The following is an 18,536-nucleotide window of genomic DNA, read 5'->3' as shown; positions in this document are numbered from 1 at the left end:
TATGTGAACGGCCCGTTCACACCAAGAACGATAACTATAAAGATAACTATAAAGATAACGATATTAGTGTCCACACCAGTAAACGATATCATCTGTTTATTCTAAGGGCACGCGCGTCTGCCTCTTTATAGTTTTGGTGTGGACTCTGCTATTCTTTAATATTAAGAATGATTTTTAGAACTGTATCTTTATCGTTATCTTTATAGTTAACATCCTTGGTGTGAACGGGCCTTTAGTACTTCACAATACACTGCACACTCTAAATGTGCATTTATGGAAATTAAATGGGTCGTGAGTGCTGTTTCATGTTGACTTTTCAGACAATGGAATAATAGGCTTTAATGTAGAATTGATTACTCTAAATGTGTCTGATGTCACTTATCTTGTAGTCATTCATCTGTAGTGCTACCATGTTTTTTGAAGCGCATTACATCTAGACAGCCTTATAGATGAGATTATAAAGCATCCTATATACTGAGGTATTCACATAGAGTCATGAATGATCACTAAAAACATCTTTGATGACCTGTCATTTCACTAATTAAGTTATAGCTCTCATCAACTGAGTTTGGAATGGAATGAAACTTACTGCCCAGTATATACCATGCTTCCTATATTTGTCTGCAGGAATGCAGGATTATATCCTTAATTTGCAATGGCTGGCATCTCATGACTGTAACCAAGAAAAAAAAAAAAAAAAACAACAATAACAGCTTTTTATGGTAGATCATTTAGGCAAGGTTCTAGAGACCTATTATTGTCCGTTAAGTTTTTAAGAAACAGCCATTGACACACCCAGTTTTTTTTCCTGTCTGTGTTGGACAGAAGAGTAGAAAAGCAACAGTGAGGACAGAACTGGGATGTGACCCAGGCTGAACCTGAACACAACAGCTCTTTATATGCTGGATGCAAAGCATTGTTTTTGTGGCACAGCTCTGACAGAAGCACCATGTTTAGTTTATGCTTTTTAAGCCGATGCTTTTGAACTGCCTGCAGTCTCTGGACTGTAATGTATGGACAGACAGACCACAGGCCTGGTGAAGGAGACTACAGTCACTATATTTACATGCACAATTTTTGGTTCAATCGGACTGAATTCATTCCGATCGATGAATCTGAATGTAGTGTTTCCATGAACGCTGAATAAAGTCATGGGCTTGATGTGCGCGTTTATATGTCACAAGCTTTAAAACGGAATTGATTTTATTTGACATGCGCACACTGCTCAAATATAGAGTTACTCACTGTTTGCACATAATGACAACTCTCCTACACGGTTTCTATATTTGTTTTTAACAGCAGAATGAATATTTATCCATTTATGAATAAATATACATATAAACCGCTGTGCCTTGCTGCTCATATTTATCACACACAAAAAAAAAAAAAAAACCTTCCCGCGGAAGAGCCACTCGTTCCGCGTATCATACGTCATTACGCTCTTTCTGCATCACTGCACATCCACAGTCCTTTCAGTTTCAGGGTTCAATCCGATCAAGTGTTTACATGCAGAAAAAATAAACCACCCCTTCAATCCGATCTAAATTTCATTCTGATCAAGCTCAATCGGATCGATTAAGGTGTTTACATGAAGGCTTTTCAGTCCAGCTGAGCCGTCAATCTGATTACAAACAGATTATTTGGTTGCATGTAAACGTAGCCAGTTGAAGAGAGGCAGTAAGAACATTTGCAAGACGTGTTTCGGTGCCCAAAAGTGACTCCTGTCACTCTGAAGAAGATACTTTGAAAAATGTCTGTTTTTTGTCCATGAAATGAAAGTCAGTGGGGCTCAATGTTGTTTTGTACCCCTTTGAGTTTCATTGTATGGACAAAATCAGTAGAAACATCTTTCAAAATACCTTGTTTTATGTTCCACAGAAAAAAGGAAAGTCTTACATTTTTGGATTGACATGATGGTAAATAAATAATGACAGAATTATCTTTTTTAATGCCTCAGCAGATTTTTTTAAGGGAGCCACAGGATGATTAATAAATTATTATTATTTAAATGATTATTTAAATGTCATTAATTATTATTGCTATGTAAATATTTCATATTTCTATTATTACTTTTTATTTATTTCTTCCTTACTTTTTATTTATTGAATTGTTTTTTGTTTTGTTTTTTTTTGTGTTGGACAGTGAGGGCCCTGGAGTCAAACACACTGAGAAGCACTGTTTAATGTAAATGCTATTGTCGCTGGAATGAATTTTTAGGAATGAATTTGATTGTACAGTTTGGTTGGCATTTCCATAAATAACTGAAGTCTGTGTGTACAGAACAATGTGTATAAAGTAATGAAATCGATCATTACTTCCTTAAAGAACGGGGTCTGTTCATTGGAAAGCTGTGTAAGTGTCACTGAATGTATTGCTCAGCAGAATCATATCCTCAGAGCTTCAGCCTGCAGCCTTAGTAACTCACTGCAGTGACGACTCGAGCATCCTTCTGTAAACATTTACCATGCGGTGGAGCCTGTTACTCACAGCGTGCTGCTGGAAAACCTGATGGGACTCGTTCTAGACAGCTGTGAAGGAATACTGAGGGGAAAAGCAAGGGAGTAGCTGCTTGTCCCACCCTCAGCGGCAGCGCTCTGGGAAACACACACACACTCGCGTGGGCTGTCAGACATGCACGACGCTCTGCTGAAGGCACCTGAGCTGGGGTTGGCCAGCCTGATGAGGGGAGACGGCCGGCGCGGCGCTCTGGTGGCGCTCATGTGCTGCATGGGTCAGTAGCTTTCCTCAGCTTCCTGCGCTCGCTCCGTCTGCCAGATTGCATGCTTTTGCTGCAGTGTGCTGCAGTTTTTGTTTGATTTTAATTTTCTTTCCGCTTCCCAGATCTTTTGTTGTAATGCTCGTAGGGGCAGTGCTGAAGGGTTCAAAGTACAGTGAGATGTTGAATGTTTGGCTGTTCCTGTCCGGTCGAGTCGACTGCTGTGACAGGGGCTCACGTCAGCACATTCATGCTCTGCGTTGTTGTAATCAGAGGCGTTGCAAGATGTGGTTCATATTGGGATTAAAGATTAGAAAAAATGCCAAACAATCAGACAACTAATCAGGCATTGTATTTCATGTCTATGCTCTCTAAGGATGCATGATACTGCTGCATTAGTTTATTATTAGATTTTTTTAGGTTATCGGTATAAAGCGATTTTTGGATATGTCTTGACTGATGTTGTGTTTGCTCATTTCCCAGAATTTGATTATGTATCTCAAAAAACAGTAAGACACTATAAAATGTAGTCTTCAGCAAAAGAATATAAATTTTTTCATACTGTACAGATAATGTTGTCATGTAGCATTTAAAATAACTTTTTTTTAGTTATCTAAAATGAAAACTTAAAAATTGCTTTTGTTAATTAAAATAAAGCTGAAATCAAATAAAATATAAACATAAGCTGAGACATTTTATCTTAAAGCAACTTTGGAAATTAAAACTGATGCCTTGGCATTTCACTGAAATAATAGTTTAAAATCACATTAGCCTAAATCAATACAGACAGTTCTTATTTTTCATGGAATAGTGCAGTGTTTATTCTAAATGATTTATCCGTGCACATCATTATTTTGTTTTAATTTATGTTATTTGTTCAAATAACTTCCCTTCCCCATCAGTGTCATGACGGCAGGACAATCATCTCTCTCCTCCAGCAATCACTCACATTGATTGTTGCAATTAGCAAACAACCACCATTCATTCAACACTGTATAGCAGTAATAGCAGTTTAATTTTGCCTATTCATTCTGATTGATGTTATCATGTTGCATCATCTAAATGCCTTAAAATCATGCGGTTTGTTAGGCACGCAGTGACTTTTTGAAATGGATTCAGAATGGGATTTTCACCTGAGAGGGAATAAAATATTTAGCAGTGGGCACCAAATCTCAATTTACATAGCTGTACATTAAACATGGCATGTGTCAGATCAGTATTGTTTGCACAATCTTTTATGCTTATCTTTGCGATATCTCATGTTTCTTGCTGAGGCGAGGTGTGCTGCTACTTTAGTAAGTGTTATGACTTTGCATCTGATGGATGATAAAAAAAAAAAAACATAAAAAACATACATCTGCATTTGAAGGAGAGGAAACATAACTAGAGACCAGAATGTAATAGCAGCTTTTGACTTAGGTCTGTTAGCAACCACACAGAACACACTAGCAGATGCATAGCAACAGACGGCTGAAAGTTTGCCCAGACAAACAGCACACACATTTCTTCAGAGAGTAAACATGTAGTTTTCAGATTAGTTGGAGCTCATTCCTCTCTTTTAATTGACAGATCCACTTCTCAGCCGGTTTTCTGCACTGCAGGGTCTCAGTTAGAGAGCAGTTACAGGACCTTTTAAATATTTATGTGCAACATCGAACAAATGGTAAAGTGATGATGATGATGATGATGATGATTACTGTGTGTGATTTGAAACATCTACATGATGTTAAGCACAAGTTACTTTGCTTTTTATATGAAAATGACTGTTAATTGATGGGGTTTGAAATACTACTTATATTTCCATTATGCTGCTGTTTTATTAAATGTCTGAATGGTCTCGCGGCTGAGCTGTGTGTGACGCAGGCACATCTGTTGTCATGGACACGGGAAACAAAATACTGTGGTTTGGAGCGCTGTGTAATGGAAGCAGGACTTGCCTGGGATTCAGTCTTTTTCTGTAAATAGCTTTCACATCCTGACCAGATTTAGAAACATGGCATTACCACATGATGAAACCCGCCTGGCCAGACAACATTAGTATTTTTTTCATCATCTAACAAGGTTGTAGCCTTTAAAACTAAAGGCAGAATGTGTAGAGAGTTCATGTTTTAATCTAATGCTGTTTACATAGAAGACGTTTTGATGCATTTTCTTTACAGTGAACAGATGTAAATACCGACAGATCACTTCATTCACAATTCTTGAGAAAAAAAAATGGTGTGATGCACCAAATGATTTTTTTTTTACTGAAACACCAAAACCAAAATTAAAGTTTTTGTTTAGCCAAAAATTTGTAACCAAAAATACATTTTATTTAATAATATATTAACTTTAATAATCAAAACACTCAAATAATAACTGACATGTAAATTGCACATAAGGCAGTCTTTATATCAACATTTTAATTATATATTTATCCAATTTGTTGTTTAAAAAACTTTAAAAGGTTTAATAAAAACGACAGATTTTTTAAATCATACATTAAATATAATGAACGTAGTGGAAATATGGTGCATATATTTATAAAAAATACTCTAGAGTTATTTTTTTTCTAGTTAACAAGCTATGGAAATTGAACAGTTTTGATAAAATTATTATTTTAAGAAAAAATATTACTAGATATAATGTCAATGCTAGAAATAATTTTGCAACAGTCTGAAAACAGTTCTAACATCAATCCCTCTTGTTTTTCAGATGAAAGAGACAGAGTCCAGAAAAAGACCTTTACAAAATGGATAAATCAGCACCTCTTAAAGGTAGGTCTGTTGTAGTTTTCATGGTGTTGGGGTCTATTTTATTTTTCGATTCCCCGGGAACACATGATAGAGAAAGAGAATCCTTTCCTAATATGCTGTGATATAATTATAGGTATCTAAATATACAAACAATGAACTCAGAAATGGAGGGTGTCAACTTATGCAGAGGTTCTGTTTGGGAGCGATCTGGCAACTCCACACACACTTTATTAATTCTTCAGATGTGCCATTGTCTTCAGGGCATTTGTAGTCACCTATGGTTTAAAAAAGCTCTTATAATAAATGATAGAGCACATTATCGGTTTATTAACCGTGAAGCACATGCTGACGTGCCTGAACATTACATGAATATACTGTTTCCTGTATAAAATGACGTGATCTCCAGGGCAGTGTTAGCAGAGACCTCAGTCTCAGAACTCATTTTGTTGTGAATAACAGGTTTTATTTTCAGTATTTTCAAAATTAGGGCCAACTGCCTTTTAAAGTTTCTGCAAATGTTTTGTTTTCAGGTTCTCCTAAGCAACACACTTGGCAAGTAACAGCGAGTCCAGTAGAATCACTTCAGCTTGATTTTCTGTTTATTTAAGACACATTTATTCCAATCAGATAAATGACTTCATAAATGGTTTTGATAGTGATTGCTGAGAATAAGATAGCAAAATATTTCACCTTAAAGAAAAAAGACAAGTAACAACGTGTTGGATAATTTGATATGGAGGAGTATTATAGTTAATAGTGGAATGGAATGCTCTACATGCATGACTTGAATAAGGGATTCAGGGGATATTATATATATACAGACTGGAATGACCCAGAAGCCAAGTTAAATGTCTATTTTAGTCATGCAGCTGTGCTCACTGGGGATTATGAACAAGAGGACTTGTGTGAAAGCAGATCAGTAAGGCAGAGAGGTGACTTCAGCGGCACAGTATTCAAGACAAGAGCAATGTTCACACTTCTGGAGCTGCAGAGGTGAAAGGCCTTCAGAAGAGATGTCTGCCATTGGCCAGCGTCTCATGGGTGTGTTAATGTTTACAGTGCTACATGTGTGAGGAATGAAATGGCTTTCAACACAGCATGGGGGATAATTCATTGTGAAACAATGTCTCAAAAACATCCTCTCGCAACGTCAGATATTATTCCTGAGTGCTTGTTTGCAAGAGACAATGACTGATGGTTTCCTGAGCACTAGGCTGATGAGCAATATGGTGTCATTGTTGAGACAGGAGGTGTGATACTGAACTTGGAGAACTTCAACAACATTAATCAAAGCATCTGTGCTTTTGGAGTGCAGTTATGAGCCGCTTTGGCATTGGTCAAAACTGTGGATGTGTTTAAACAGGCCTTTTGCAAGGTGTGCTGGTGTCTCACAGTCACTGTCATACAATGGGTGGATCTGGTACTTTGTCTTGCAGCGTAATGTGAAGCTGATAAGATGCCAGGTTCTTGGCGTCTGGCGGAATGGGAGAGGATGCTGGCGTTTGTTGTTCATCGCTTCTCAGTTACTTATCTGTCGCTTCTCCATCGCTCTATTGTTTTTCTGTCTAATCAGTTTTTACATGGATTGTTATTAAATTGAAGGCTTTTTACTCAGTTAATGCTATCCACTCATCTGGATTTAACCTGGATTTTATCATTGTTTAGTACCGCTACTGTGAGGTATACTTGGGCAGCCACTCAGTTGTCTTGGTGAGGTTTGGCCTCGATCCTAGGACCGCTACATCTGCGGTTGCTTGTAAGTTGACTCATGCATCCTGCTGCCATGTGGACCATCTTCTCGCTGTGGTGAAGTGTTTTCCATCTCTGTGTTTGGCTAACGGCTAGCTCCAGACAAACTTTTTCGGTGACCGACAAAGAAAAGCACCAAATATGCTTTAGGGACTTGAAAAAGATCAACCTAGACACCTTGAGCAAAGATCTTCAGCATCTCTCCTCCGTTGAGTTCTCCTCAGTCACTAAGCCGGTTGACTTCTACCATCGATCTCTGAGCAGTGTCCTTGATCTTCACACCCCTGTCAGAACTAGAACTATCATCTTCTCACGTTCAGCCCCCTGGTACACCTGTGAACTGTGGAAGATGAAGACAGATGGGTTACCATTGAGCGGCGCCTCAAGGTCACAGGACTCACTGTTCATAGGCAAGTCTACAGAGAGCATCAGAAGGCCTATGCAAGGGTCTTGAAAGATGCAAGATCACATTTTAACTCTAATATCATCAGTAATTGTAACTCCAAGCAACTGTTTTCTACTATTAAACAGATCTTTAAACTGCAAATTCATTCTCATTCAGAAGCAGAACAGAGGAGAGGTGCAATAACTTTTTAAATTTTTTCAGGAAAAAAGTAGATACCATTCACTCCCTCCTATCCAGTTCCTCTGCCTTGCCTCTCCTGATTGTCGACCCACAGCCTGGGACTTTCCAACATCTATGCTGTTTTTCTGACATCTCATAGTGAGAGGTTGAGGATATTATTAGAAAGATGAAACCGTCCACCTGTGCTCTGGACCCCTTTCCTACAGCTTTGGTAAACTCTAAGTCCTAAGTGTGTTATAAGTCCTTTGTTCATTAAGGTCATCAACCACTGCCTCCAGGCTGACTATATTCTATCTACATTGAAAATTGCTGTCATCAGAACACTTTTTTTTAAAAAAAAACACCTTAGACCCAGAAGTCCTTGCCAGCTACAGGCCCATCTCCAACCTTCAATTTCTTTCTAAAATGCTGGAAAAAGTAGTTCCTGCACAGCTTTAGGTCCATTTAAAACAAAACAACCTGTTTGAGAAATTCCAGCCTGGTTTCCACCCCATCTACAGCACAGAAACAGCTCTGATCAGAGTCACAAATTACCTGCTGATGTCGGCAGATGCTGGTTTCCAATCTCTTCTGATCCTCCTGGACTTGACTGCAGTGTTTGACACTGTGGACCACAACATACTTCTTCACCGTATACGCTTCACCATCAGTCTCTCTGACACTACAACTGGTTTTTATCCTACCTCATTGGGAGAAATGAGCATGTTGCTTTGGGAGAGGCTAAATCTTTTACACACAACATCACTTGTGGTGTCCCTCAAGGGTCAGTGCTTGCCCCCCTCCTGTTTATCGTCTGTATGCTTCCTCTCGGTCGTTTCATTAGCTGGGATGAAATTTGATTACACTGCTATGCTGATGACACTTAACTCTACCTCAGGATCAACTCAATCTCCTCTGCTGCCCTGCCATCCTCCACTTTGACCACCTGCCTGGAGAAGATAAAGGCGTGGATGAAGCAAAACTTCTTACAGCTAAACTGCTCCAAGACTGAAGCCATCCTAGTAGGCACCCCACACCAGGTTCGGACATTTGTCATTACCAGCATTACCTTCTCTGGCCAGGATATTCCACTTTCAACATCAGTTACCAACCTGGGTGTTAAAATCGACTTTCATTTGACCTATGAAGCTCACATCAAACATCTGTGCACAAGCTCCTTTCATTTCAGGAACATCGCTAAACTCCATCCCACAGTCACCTTTGCAGATGCAGAAATCTGGTCCATGACTTTGTCTCCTCTAGGCTGGACTATTGCAATGCACTCCTCATAGGGATTCCTGACGATAGCCTTCAGAAGCTGTAATACATTCAGAACAGTGCTGCTAGAATCCTAATGAGGGTGCGCAAGTATGACCATATCACCCCTATCCTCAAATCACTTCTTTGGCTTCCCGTCTCACTCAGGATTGAGTACCAGGTTTCCCTTCTCACCTACCAGTGCATTCATGGAGATGCTCCCTGCTACCTCAAGGAACTTATTACTCTTCAAACCTCTACACGTCCCCTCCGTTCTGTTTCAGCATATCTCCTGAAAACCCCTAGGACTAAGCTCCTTACCATGTGAGATCGGGCTTTTTGCTCAGCCACTCCCAGACTGTGGAATGCTCTCACAGATCATCTGAAGACTTCACAGACTGTGAATGATTTAAAATGTGGCCTTAAAACCTACCTTTTTACCAGAGCTTTTGTCCTTTATTTTTATTTTATTTTATTTGTAGCACTTTGAGATTTTGTTTCAATATGAAATGTTATGAAAAATATATATAATTATTAATTTATTATTATTATAATAAGAGGGGCTGTAGACCTTAGTCAGGGTAGCACCACATTAAATTTTTGACAGGAATGAAACGAGGCTGTGATGGAAAAAGTATAATGTGTTTCATAGATTATGCTGTTGTTTAACAACAAATTGATTGCTCAGGTGACAAAACGTCTGTCCGGGGAAATAAAAAAAAACTTAAGTAGACAAAAACTCCATAAACCAGTAAGCTTTTTTTTCACAATTTCTTTCCCTTCACTTTGTTTCAGGTCCGAAAGCATGTGAACGACCTGTATGAGGATTTGCGAGATGGACATAACCTAATCTCCCTTCTGGAGGTGTTGTCCGGTGAGACACTGGTGAGTATTGCTCTGTTTCAGCTGTCAGCTGTTTGTGTCAGAAACATACTGAGAAGTGTTTTCAGTGTTTAAGCAGTCTTGAAGCACAATACTTGAACATGTGTGCATTCACTCGCTGTAACATCACAGTGTTTTTTAAGCGGGCATCTTAGATTCACCATCCACACCAGTCCACATCTTTGTCTGTGTGTTACTAATCCAGCAGCCACTCACACACTGATCAGCTTTGCTAAAACACCTGTGCTAATAGTGTAATCTGTGAAAATGCATTTACTTATTTACACACTTGTGTATAACAATGAACTATTCATATGCACACTATTATAGGAGTTTTGCATTATGAATATATCTTCAAATTTAGTCCAGTTGTGTACTGTGTTACACTGCATTGACTGTGAGCTGTGGAGGAATTCTCATTCAGTATCAGAGGTGTTGCAGTTCCCACACTGTGCAAACAAACACATGCCAGCAGCTTACAGTATGCAGCTCACATTTTACAAGTCACTCAGATTTTGGCGAATCTGTGTTCTAATAGAACTGTGATTACATTAATATATTTTTTAAGGCCAAAAGTTGACACAATATACTTAAATCAGAGAAACAAGAGAAAAGGTCAAATTTAGTTGTCTCGGAAAAAAGAAAAAAAAGTGAACAAAATGCAAGTTTTTGCCATTTGCAATCCATATCACTCAGGAATCCAAAGGAAAAAACAATGTAAGTAATAAAAACATTCGGCTTTTGATTTGTGTACTAGAATTAAGTTCAGTTTGGATCAAGCTTTTCCGATGTTACTCCTTTTTATATTATTTTTATATTTTGTTTTCTATATTTGTTTAGTTTTAATCTGGATCAAATTATTGACTTTACAGAACATTTAGAAGATTTTTTTTTTTCCCCCAAAGCGACATCAGGAACTTTGCTACAGCTCTGAGTGACTGAGCTTGATTTGACTAAGGCCCCGTTTACACTAGTGCGTTTTCATTTTAAAACGAATAACTTTTGCTACGGTTACGCCTATTGTTTACACTACTCCGGCATTTTCAGCCCTCGAAAACGGAGACTTTTGAAAACGCTGCAGACCCCGTTTTAGTTTTAAAACTCCGGGGTTGCATTTCAGTGTAAACGGACCAAAACGGAGACCTTTGAAAACGATGGCATGGCTGCCCACATTCGCTCTGCGTATCCTTGATGACCCTTTAAACAACAACAACAACATAAACGCATCACCCATATAAGTATACGTAGATTCCCCATTCGATCGCTCCAAGCACGTAGACGCGTCCGCGATCTAAATAACAGGGAATCTACCTCTTCATATCTATGGCTGTATCTTCGTGAATGGTCACGTGACATGCGTTTTAGGTTGTGTAGTGTAAATGGAGATTGTTTTTGAAACGCAGTGGAACGCCAGTGTAGACTAGGATCATTTTCACTCTTAAACGCTGTTTTAAAATGGAAATGCACTAGTGTAAACAGGGCCTGAGAATTCCTCCAGAAGCTTTCACTGTTAAGTCCGGTCACCTCCATGATGTGAGTGCTTCAGTTGGGCAGCTGATTGCACTGATCTGAGAGAGAAGTGCCCCATTTCTTTTGGTGACACCCTGTTTCTTCTCCTCCTTGTCTCCCGTCCTTCTCATCTTCTTCTTCTGTCCATCTCTCATGTGTCCATCTGTCTCTGTGTCTGTATGTGTGTCTCTCTCTCGTGCTCACGTTCCCGCTGGTAAGCCAAGGGAGCGTGATTTTCTGAAGACGTTGCGGTTGGTGAGTGCGGCTGACGCATGCACGGTTGAGCAGCATGGACGTGACCACGATGATGATGATGATGAGGATAAGGGGGTAGGTGTGGAGATGTGTCCTCCTGCCCCCTCATAACAGGACTAATGTAGAGTGTGCTGTGCGTATTAACTGGAGTGCCAAACCCAGAGAACTCAGTGGACTGTAGGCATCTGGGGCTTTCCAGATCTTTGCAGATTCACCAGATAGTGAGGCTGAAGTGACAGGATGGGTAAACAGCATCTGCCTCGTTGCTGAATATTGCCTTCTGGGGTTGCTGTAAGTGCTCTAGAATGCCAGCTTGGTTATTTCTCAAGACACAGAAGCTTGAGCTGTGAACTAAAGTCCTGATTCAAGTTCCTTTCACTTCAAGAGAGAGTTAAAGACCCCATGAAATCAAAGTTTTGTGGCTTTCAGTTCATTTTTTAGTCTGTTAGCTTAGAATTTATGATAACGTCTCTGGCTCAGCGTCATATGTCATTTTTAGTCTTTAGAGAGGAAAGGAAAGGGAATAATACTTGAATAATGCATTGAAAAAGTGGGCTGTATACAATTTAAATGAAAAAAACAAACAAAAAAAAAAAACTACAAAATTTTCAACTGTTTGAATTTTTATAAGCTGTTCATACCTGGTTTGTACAATAACCAGACTGTGGTAAAATGTGCTTGATATAAAAAAAAAAGTTATTAAAGTGCATCAAGCCAATTAAAAAAATGGTTTTGTATGCAAAATCCAAGTCACAGTGGCAGGAGCCATGACCTGAGCCATTCATTTTCCATAACTTGTTAGTTTGCTTGAACATAAGGCATTGTTTATTTTATTTGTGTCTTTGTTGTATTGTATTCGTCTGTCCTGTAGAGTGCTGCAGGGATGATGAATTTTGTAGACCAAAACCTGGAAACAGACAAGCATTTTAGCACAATCGGTTCCATCTGAAATAAGGCCTGTGTTTAACACAAGCTCAAGATATTTTAAATGTATAAATTATGTCAGTAATATACCCCCTTGTGATTACATGTCTTGAAAAAGATGATTGCTAGCAAGTGGCTAAATGGGAGTACAGATGTTGTCGCTCTTGCAAACTATTCTATATAAAACTTTCAGTGAAATTTTATTATTATTATTTTGTTTTTTTTAAATAAAGACTTGTCAGAAGCTTAATGGTTGAATGCTTAACACTGAAGTCATGAAGTCATGTGACTTGTGTAGTTTGTATATAACCTACGTTTAGCTTTTTGTGTTAATTCTAGTTTGTGAAGGTGCTCACGATGAACAATAATCCAAAAGCCAGTGTAAAAATCCTGTTGGGTTTTCTGTCAAGGGAATCAGGGTGATTTCATCTTCTGGGTTGGCCTACAAAAATCTGTCATCACTGCAGCACTCTATTGCTTGAAATTTGTTTATTTAGTCTTATTCTTTTGCTGACTGTTTACTTGTCTTCAATAACTGTTTGAGGACTTCTTATTTATTTATTAGACTAGTAGTAGTTTTTGCTTTAGCATCTATATCCGTCAAAACATTTCATGGGGTCCTTTTATTGTTCATTGTGAATTTACAAATTTACACATACAGTCTTTAATGAAAGTGCTATTTCGTGTGATAGAAACCTCTTGTTTTTGATTGATAGAATATTTTGTCATCTTTTACTTAAAACACATGGAACTCACGTCAGTCCTTTACTTCCAGTCTCACTGTGCGTTGCACTAAAGGGCGACACAAACAGTTTGAAGTCATCCATCATCTGCTCAGTCATTCTCATTTCTATTTAAGTGTACCTACACTGTACTGTACGTCACTGTAACTGTAAGTTTGATGAGAACCTCTGAGAAAACGCCATCTGAGCAGATGGACAGTGGAGATTTTCCCTTTCTCTCCATCTGCTTTATTCCCGTTTCACTGCTTCCCGCTCCAGTCTCGGCTCACTCCACATCTTTGACCTTGCTGCTCCTTCAAGGCATCACATAATGTAGCGTTAACCTGTTAGCAAGAAACCTCATGTATACTTCAGTCAGGCTAGCTAGGCATTGATGTGCAGTAGTTCAGATGTCCAGGCATGAGTTTCTCTTCCGCAGGCAGAGCTTCCTCTGCTGACTGTACGGTGAGTGTCTGGTGCCGAGAGCTCGGCCGTGTCTGCTGACGCATGCACTGATGTCTTCTCTCTCTCTCTCTCTCTCTCTCTCTCTCTCTCCTGTCCTCACAGCCGCGAGAGAAGGGCCGCATGCGCTTCCACAGACTCCAGAATGTACAGATCGCGCTGGACTATTTAAAAAGACGGCAGGTGAGACCAGTGAGAAAAATAATCAACAAACACAATGCGATTTTATTTTTTATGCAGTTCATCTCATGCAGTTTACAATGTTTGTGATGACATATGTTTAACACTGTTCTTTTAAATTTATAGAATTTCTGCACCACTAGTGACTCCAAATAGAATTACAAAAAATGACTGGTCCATTGGTCAAACAGATAGTCCTGCCCAAAAACTCACCCCATTGGTTGAGTCAGTGTGACATTGTCAGGCTGCTCCAAAACCAGAGCAATGTCTTGTTAGGACTTCAACCTATAAATTCATTACTTACAGTTCATCTCTACATGTTAAACTGGAACTGGAGCTGTACATCAAAAACATTACTCACTACACGATACCCGAAATTAACTTCCTGTCCTCTAGTGCCCTCTTGTGGTGAGACACCGACAACTTTACATCACTGCCATAAGCAGCACAGTGTTGGATATATATTTATTTCTTGTAGCATTATCTTTATAGTCTAGAAGTAGATTGCTGCATGGATCAGTTTTGGAAAACAAATGCATTTTGCCATCATTAATTTTTATATAAAGCATTTTGGTTCAATTCTAGTTTATATGTGTAGTGCTCTTAACGATATTGATTCACAGCAGCTTTGCAGAAAAAAAACAGGATTGATCAGTGTTTGACATCAAAAAACCACAAGAGTGTTTGGAAGGCTCTACTCTCTACAGATACAGTTCTTATTCATACACTGATCGGACCCAAATATTACCTATTAAAGCCACAGCAGAACTGTTGTGCGTCTCTGAGCAACACACAATTTCTGAATGAATCCGCGTTTTGAACAAATCAGGTGAGCCGATGAGTCAATGGCCTTTTTAATATAAAGAATAGAAATACAATACATAAATTAATAGAGTAGAATAGAAGTCTAAAAGGGGTAAGATTTTTTTTTAATATAAAGAATAGAATTAGCATAGAGAGTGCTAGAGTTCAGATAAAGTTGGAAGAAATGTGTTTTAGCTGATTCTTGATTCTTTTCATTAAAAATAATTTAATATTAACATATTAATAAAGAACTAATTAAAGGGTAGTTCCCCCCCCCCCCCAAAAAAAAGGAAAAATAGAAAATTGAAAAGAGAAAGTTTTCTAAGGCTACTTTTTGTAATATCAATTTCATGCTTTTCTCATATGAAAGTGAAAGTGACGTGACATACAGCCAAGTATGGTGAGCCATACTCAGAAATCGTGCTCTGCTTTTAACCCATCTAAAGTGCACACACACAGCAGTGAACACACACACAGGGTGAAGAGACTCAAACCCACAAAATTACACCTAAGACTTGCGGCGCCCGGGGAGCAGTTGGGTGTTCGGTGCTTTGCTCAAGGACACCTCAGTCGTGGTATTGCCGGCCCGAGACTCGAACCCACAACCTTAGGGTTAGGATTCAAACTCTCTAACCATTAGGCCACGACTTCCCAACTATAACAAAATAATTGCTTTAAATTACATTTTGTGGGTAATTTATCAGCCAAATTAGTTGTGCAATTACTATACAGTTAATTAGATTAATAAATCACCACATCATGTAATTAATTAGATAAAAGAGTCTAAATAATTAGACTCTTGCATGTGCTGTATTTGCTGTATTATATGCCTTCAAATACTTACTTCTCATCTCATTTATTACTGAATTAGAATTAATTAATTAAGTAACTGAATCAGACATAAATAGCCATGTAATTGAGTCCAAAACAATAGCCTTGCTTGTTGTAATATTAATGTGTTTTGACACTGGAGACATTATTTACATTTAATTACATATGGTTTTGTATGTGTCTTTTGTGTGTATACATACAGAACATTAATTTAACATAAATACATAATTAAAACGTAAAATGTCATTATATATGCAGTCATGTTTTTTAATGTCTTTATGGAATGATTGCAGAGCGATGCATGAAACCCAAAACTGACACTGGGACATAACCGTATAACGCTTGTGTTCTCAGGTGAAGCTGGTGAACATCAGGAATGATGACATAACGGACGGAAACCCAAAACTGACACTGGGATTAATATGGACCATAATTCTGCACTTTCAGGTCAGCCAGTCAAGTCTCAGAATTTATTTTTATTTTTTTTTAACAAAAAACGTCTTTGAATTGTTCATTTATTGGCTTTTGTTGCTTGATGTAGTTATTTCCAGCTGCTTATTCCTCACAGTGTGAAATACTGCAGTTCATTCTCTGACCACAAGAGGTCAGACGTGTATGTGCAAACTCACCTTACCTCAAGGGTGAACAGATATTTAATGAAAAGAGCCACACAGTATTTACTGCTAATAATGTCCTAGAAATGAGCCAGACCACCTTCAAAACCATGGTGCAGGAAGTTCTCAACACCCCGGCAACCACATAGTGTACAAACTATAAATATTAAAGTCCATAAATAATCCTCAGGTTTCAATTTTTTTTTTTTCATCTTTTAGGCAAGGCATTCAAAGTTTGTGTTCATATTTCTGTTCTGTCATAATGATTGTTTAGTTGTAGGTGGAGTCAGTCTGCAGAGCGTGTTCACTCAAATACTCAGGCCTGCTTTGGCGTTTATTCATTTTCTGTATTGTCTTCATGCAGGAACATTTCCCTGTTTTAATGAAACACTGTGAAGTGCCAGAATCCTCAGTTATGTGATTTTCTTCAGTAACTACATTGTGAGATTGATTTATTAGGGTCATTATTTTAGCATCGACATGTAGTAGCTGAACATGGAAAATATTTGTCATTACATACACAAGATTTGTCTCAATTATTCAGACTGTATATGCTTCCTAATAATGAAAAAAAAAATTATAATAATAATCCATGCTTTTCACAATGAAAGAGCTTTTATTGCTAAATATTCTAAAGAAGTGCTGATGCTAGACAATTCATCCTGAGCTGAAGATGCTTTTCTGTTTGTGACAGGGCTTTTTAAAACTGTCTTGCAGTGGTCCTGCAGTATTTCTGCAGAGTTTGTGCTTGATCTGCCTCACGCAGAGGTCACACAGAGGTTCTGCTGCAGCTGTGTGTTTGCAGGTCTGAGCCTATGAAACCTTCCCTGCTACAAATGTTCAGTTCATAAGACCGCGGTGGAGAGGAGTGCAGTGCTACGGAGCCGCTCACAAGACGCGCTTCTGCTTTTGAACTGTTGCAGTGTACACACGTGCATCAGAAGGAGGTCTTTGTCCATTATATCTCACAGCTTTTTAATGTCACATTTTCTTCACTTAAGTAAAAAAGTGTACTGTGCCTCTGTGGGCTCCTCTGTTTGGTTTCCTTCTGTTGCAAACAAATATACCCTTGGTTTTGGACATGGTGTCCTACCTTCACTGCAGTAGGCTATTAATATCCTAGGCTCGGCTTCATTTTTGGTTTGAGGTCATGTTATGATTGAAACGTTTTATTGGCAGCCTGTTACAGAAGTCAAGCCGAGCCTCAATCAGAAGTCAAACCATCACCGCTCTTCTTGATTCACTTCTCCAGCATACGGAGAGCAGTAATGCAGGAACGACAGGCTCCGACAACTTCACCGCGAACCACGCTGACCCGGCCTCCCTGATGGCCCACAATTAGCCTTACAAAACAACTCTAAAATTGATATCTGGGGCATAGCTGAAGAATGTGTTAAATAATGCTTGGCTTCATCAAACTTGCTGACAGGTAGCGTGGGGACGTGCCGGAGCACCTGCCGCTGTCACTCTTCCGCGAGCCGTTGGGCATGCGGCGCTAGTGGCTGTGGGCCTGTTCCCTCACGATCCGCAGTTGGAGGAAACATAGAGTTGTTTTTCATGACATTAGTCTCTCAGGGGTGATTTCTGAACCGTGTTCATATTTTTTAGCCCTCCGGTCTCTTCTTTGGAAGTATCCAGTTTCCAACAAATGAAGGATTACAGTTGGCTGTGAATTTAGATCTGTTGTTTGCAGCTCTTCAGGCAATGACTAATATAATTAAAGATTTTGGAGAACATATTTATTCATTAATAGAATATTTACAGCTGCAAACTGAATACTGTCTGTTTGAACATGCAAAGACATTTGACTCTGAATCAAGCTGGCATTAGCCATTATGTTGTTTTAGTAGTTTGATTGTCTTTTTTGCCTTATAAGCATGCTTTGAAGTTTATGAATGAGGGGTGTGTTGAGGGTATATTAACATCACCTCCAGCAATAATGTGGAACAATGTGATGTTTTATCGTTACAGTTTTTAAAGCGGCACTATAAAATATTTTTTGCTCCAAACTGATCAGGATTGCATTACTGAACTAGTGAAAACGTCTTCAAAACTGCCTTGTTCTGATTCAGTACAGTAAGCCTGAAATATTGATTTAAATTTTGAATTGTCGGGTCAGATTTGGTGGGAAATTCCAGGCAAATTCATTCATTTGTTCATGTTTACGTCAGGTCTACACAGAAGAAGGCCTGGCTAGCATATCTTATGTTGTAGAGTAGCATGGGAAAACAAATGAAGAGTGCTGTTGCGTATAATTTGAACTTGTCAGCTAGCTGCCATTTAACATGGACAGTTCTAAAAAGCGGCCCTTCTGGGGAATCACCTACTGTC

At 38.8% G+C, this 18,536-nt stretch overlaps 1 protein-coding gene across 1 annotated transcript in view; it reads left to right on the top strand.

Annotated features, from left to right (window-relative positions):
• The window catches only part of LOC109112381 (dystonin-like), a 114,695-nt gene that overhangs the window by 23,151 nt on the left and 73,008 nt on the right, over nt 1-18,536 (top strand). The window contains exons 5-9 of the mRNA XM_042768356.1: nt 5,411-5,472; nt 9,818-9,907; nt 11,633-11,743; nt 13,882-13,959; nt 15,946-16,038. Coding sequence (XP_042624290.1) covers nt 5,411-5,472; nt 9,818-9,907; nt 11,633-11,743; nt 13,882-13,959; nt 15,946-16,038 — 434 coding nt within the window. The remainder of the gene's footprint in view (nt 1-5,410; nt 5,473-9,817; nt 9,908-11,632; nt 11,744-13,881; nt 13,960-15,945; nt 16,039-18,536) is intronic.

Source organism: Cyprinus carpio, chromosome A13 (genome assembly GCF_018340385.1).
Source record: "Cyprinus carpio isolate SPL01 chromosome A13, ASM1834038v1, whole genome shotgun sequence".
NCBI classification, from domain to species: Eukaryota; Metazoa; Chordata; class Actinopteri; order Cypriniformes; family Cyprinidae; genus Cyprinus; species Cyprinus carpio.
Note: the sequence above shows the minus strand (reverse complement) of the source record. Positions and strands in the feature narration are given on the sequence as shown.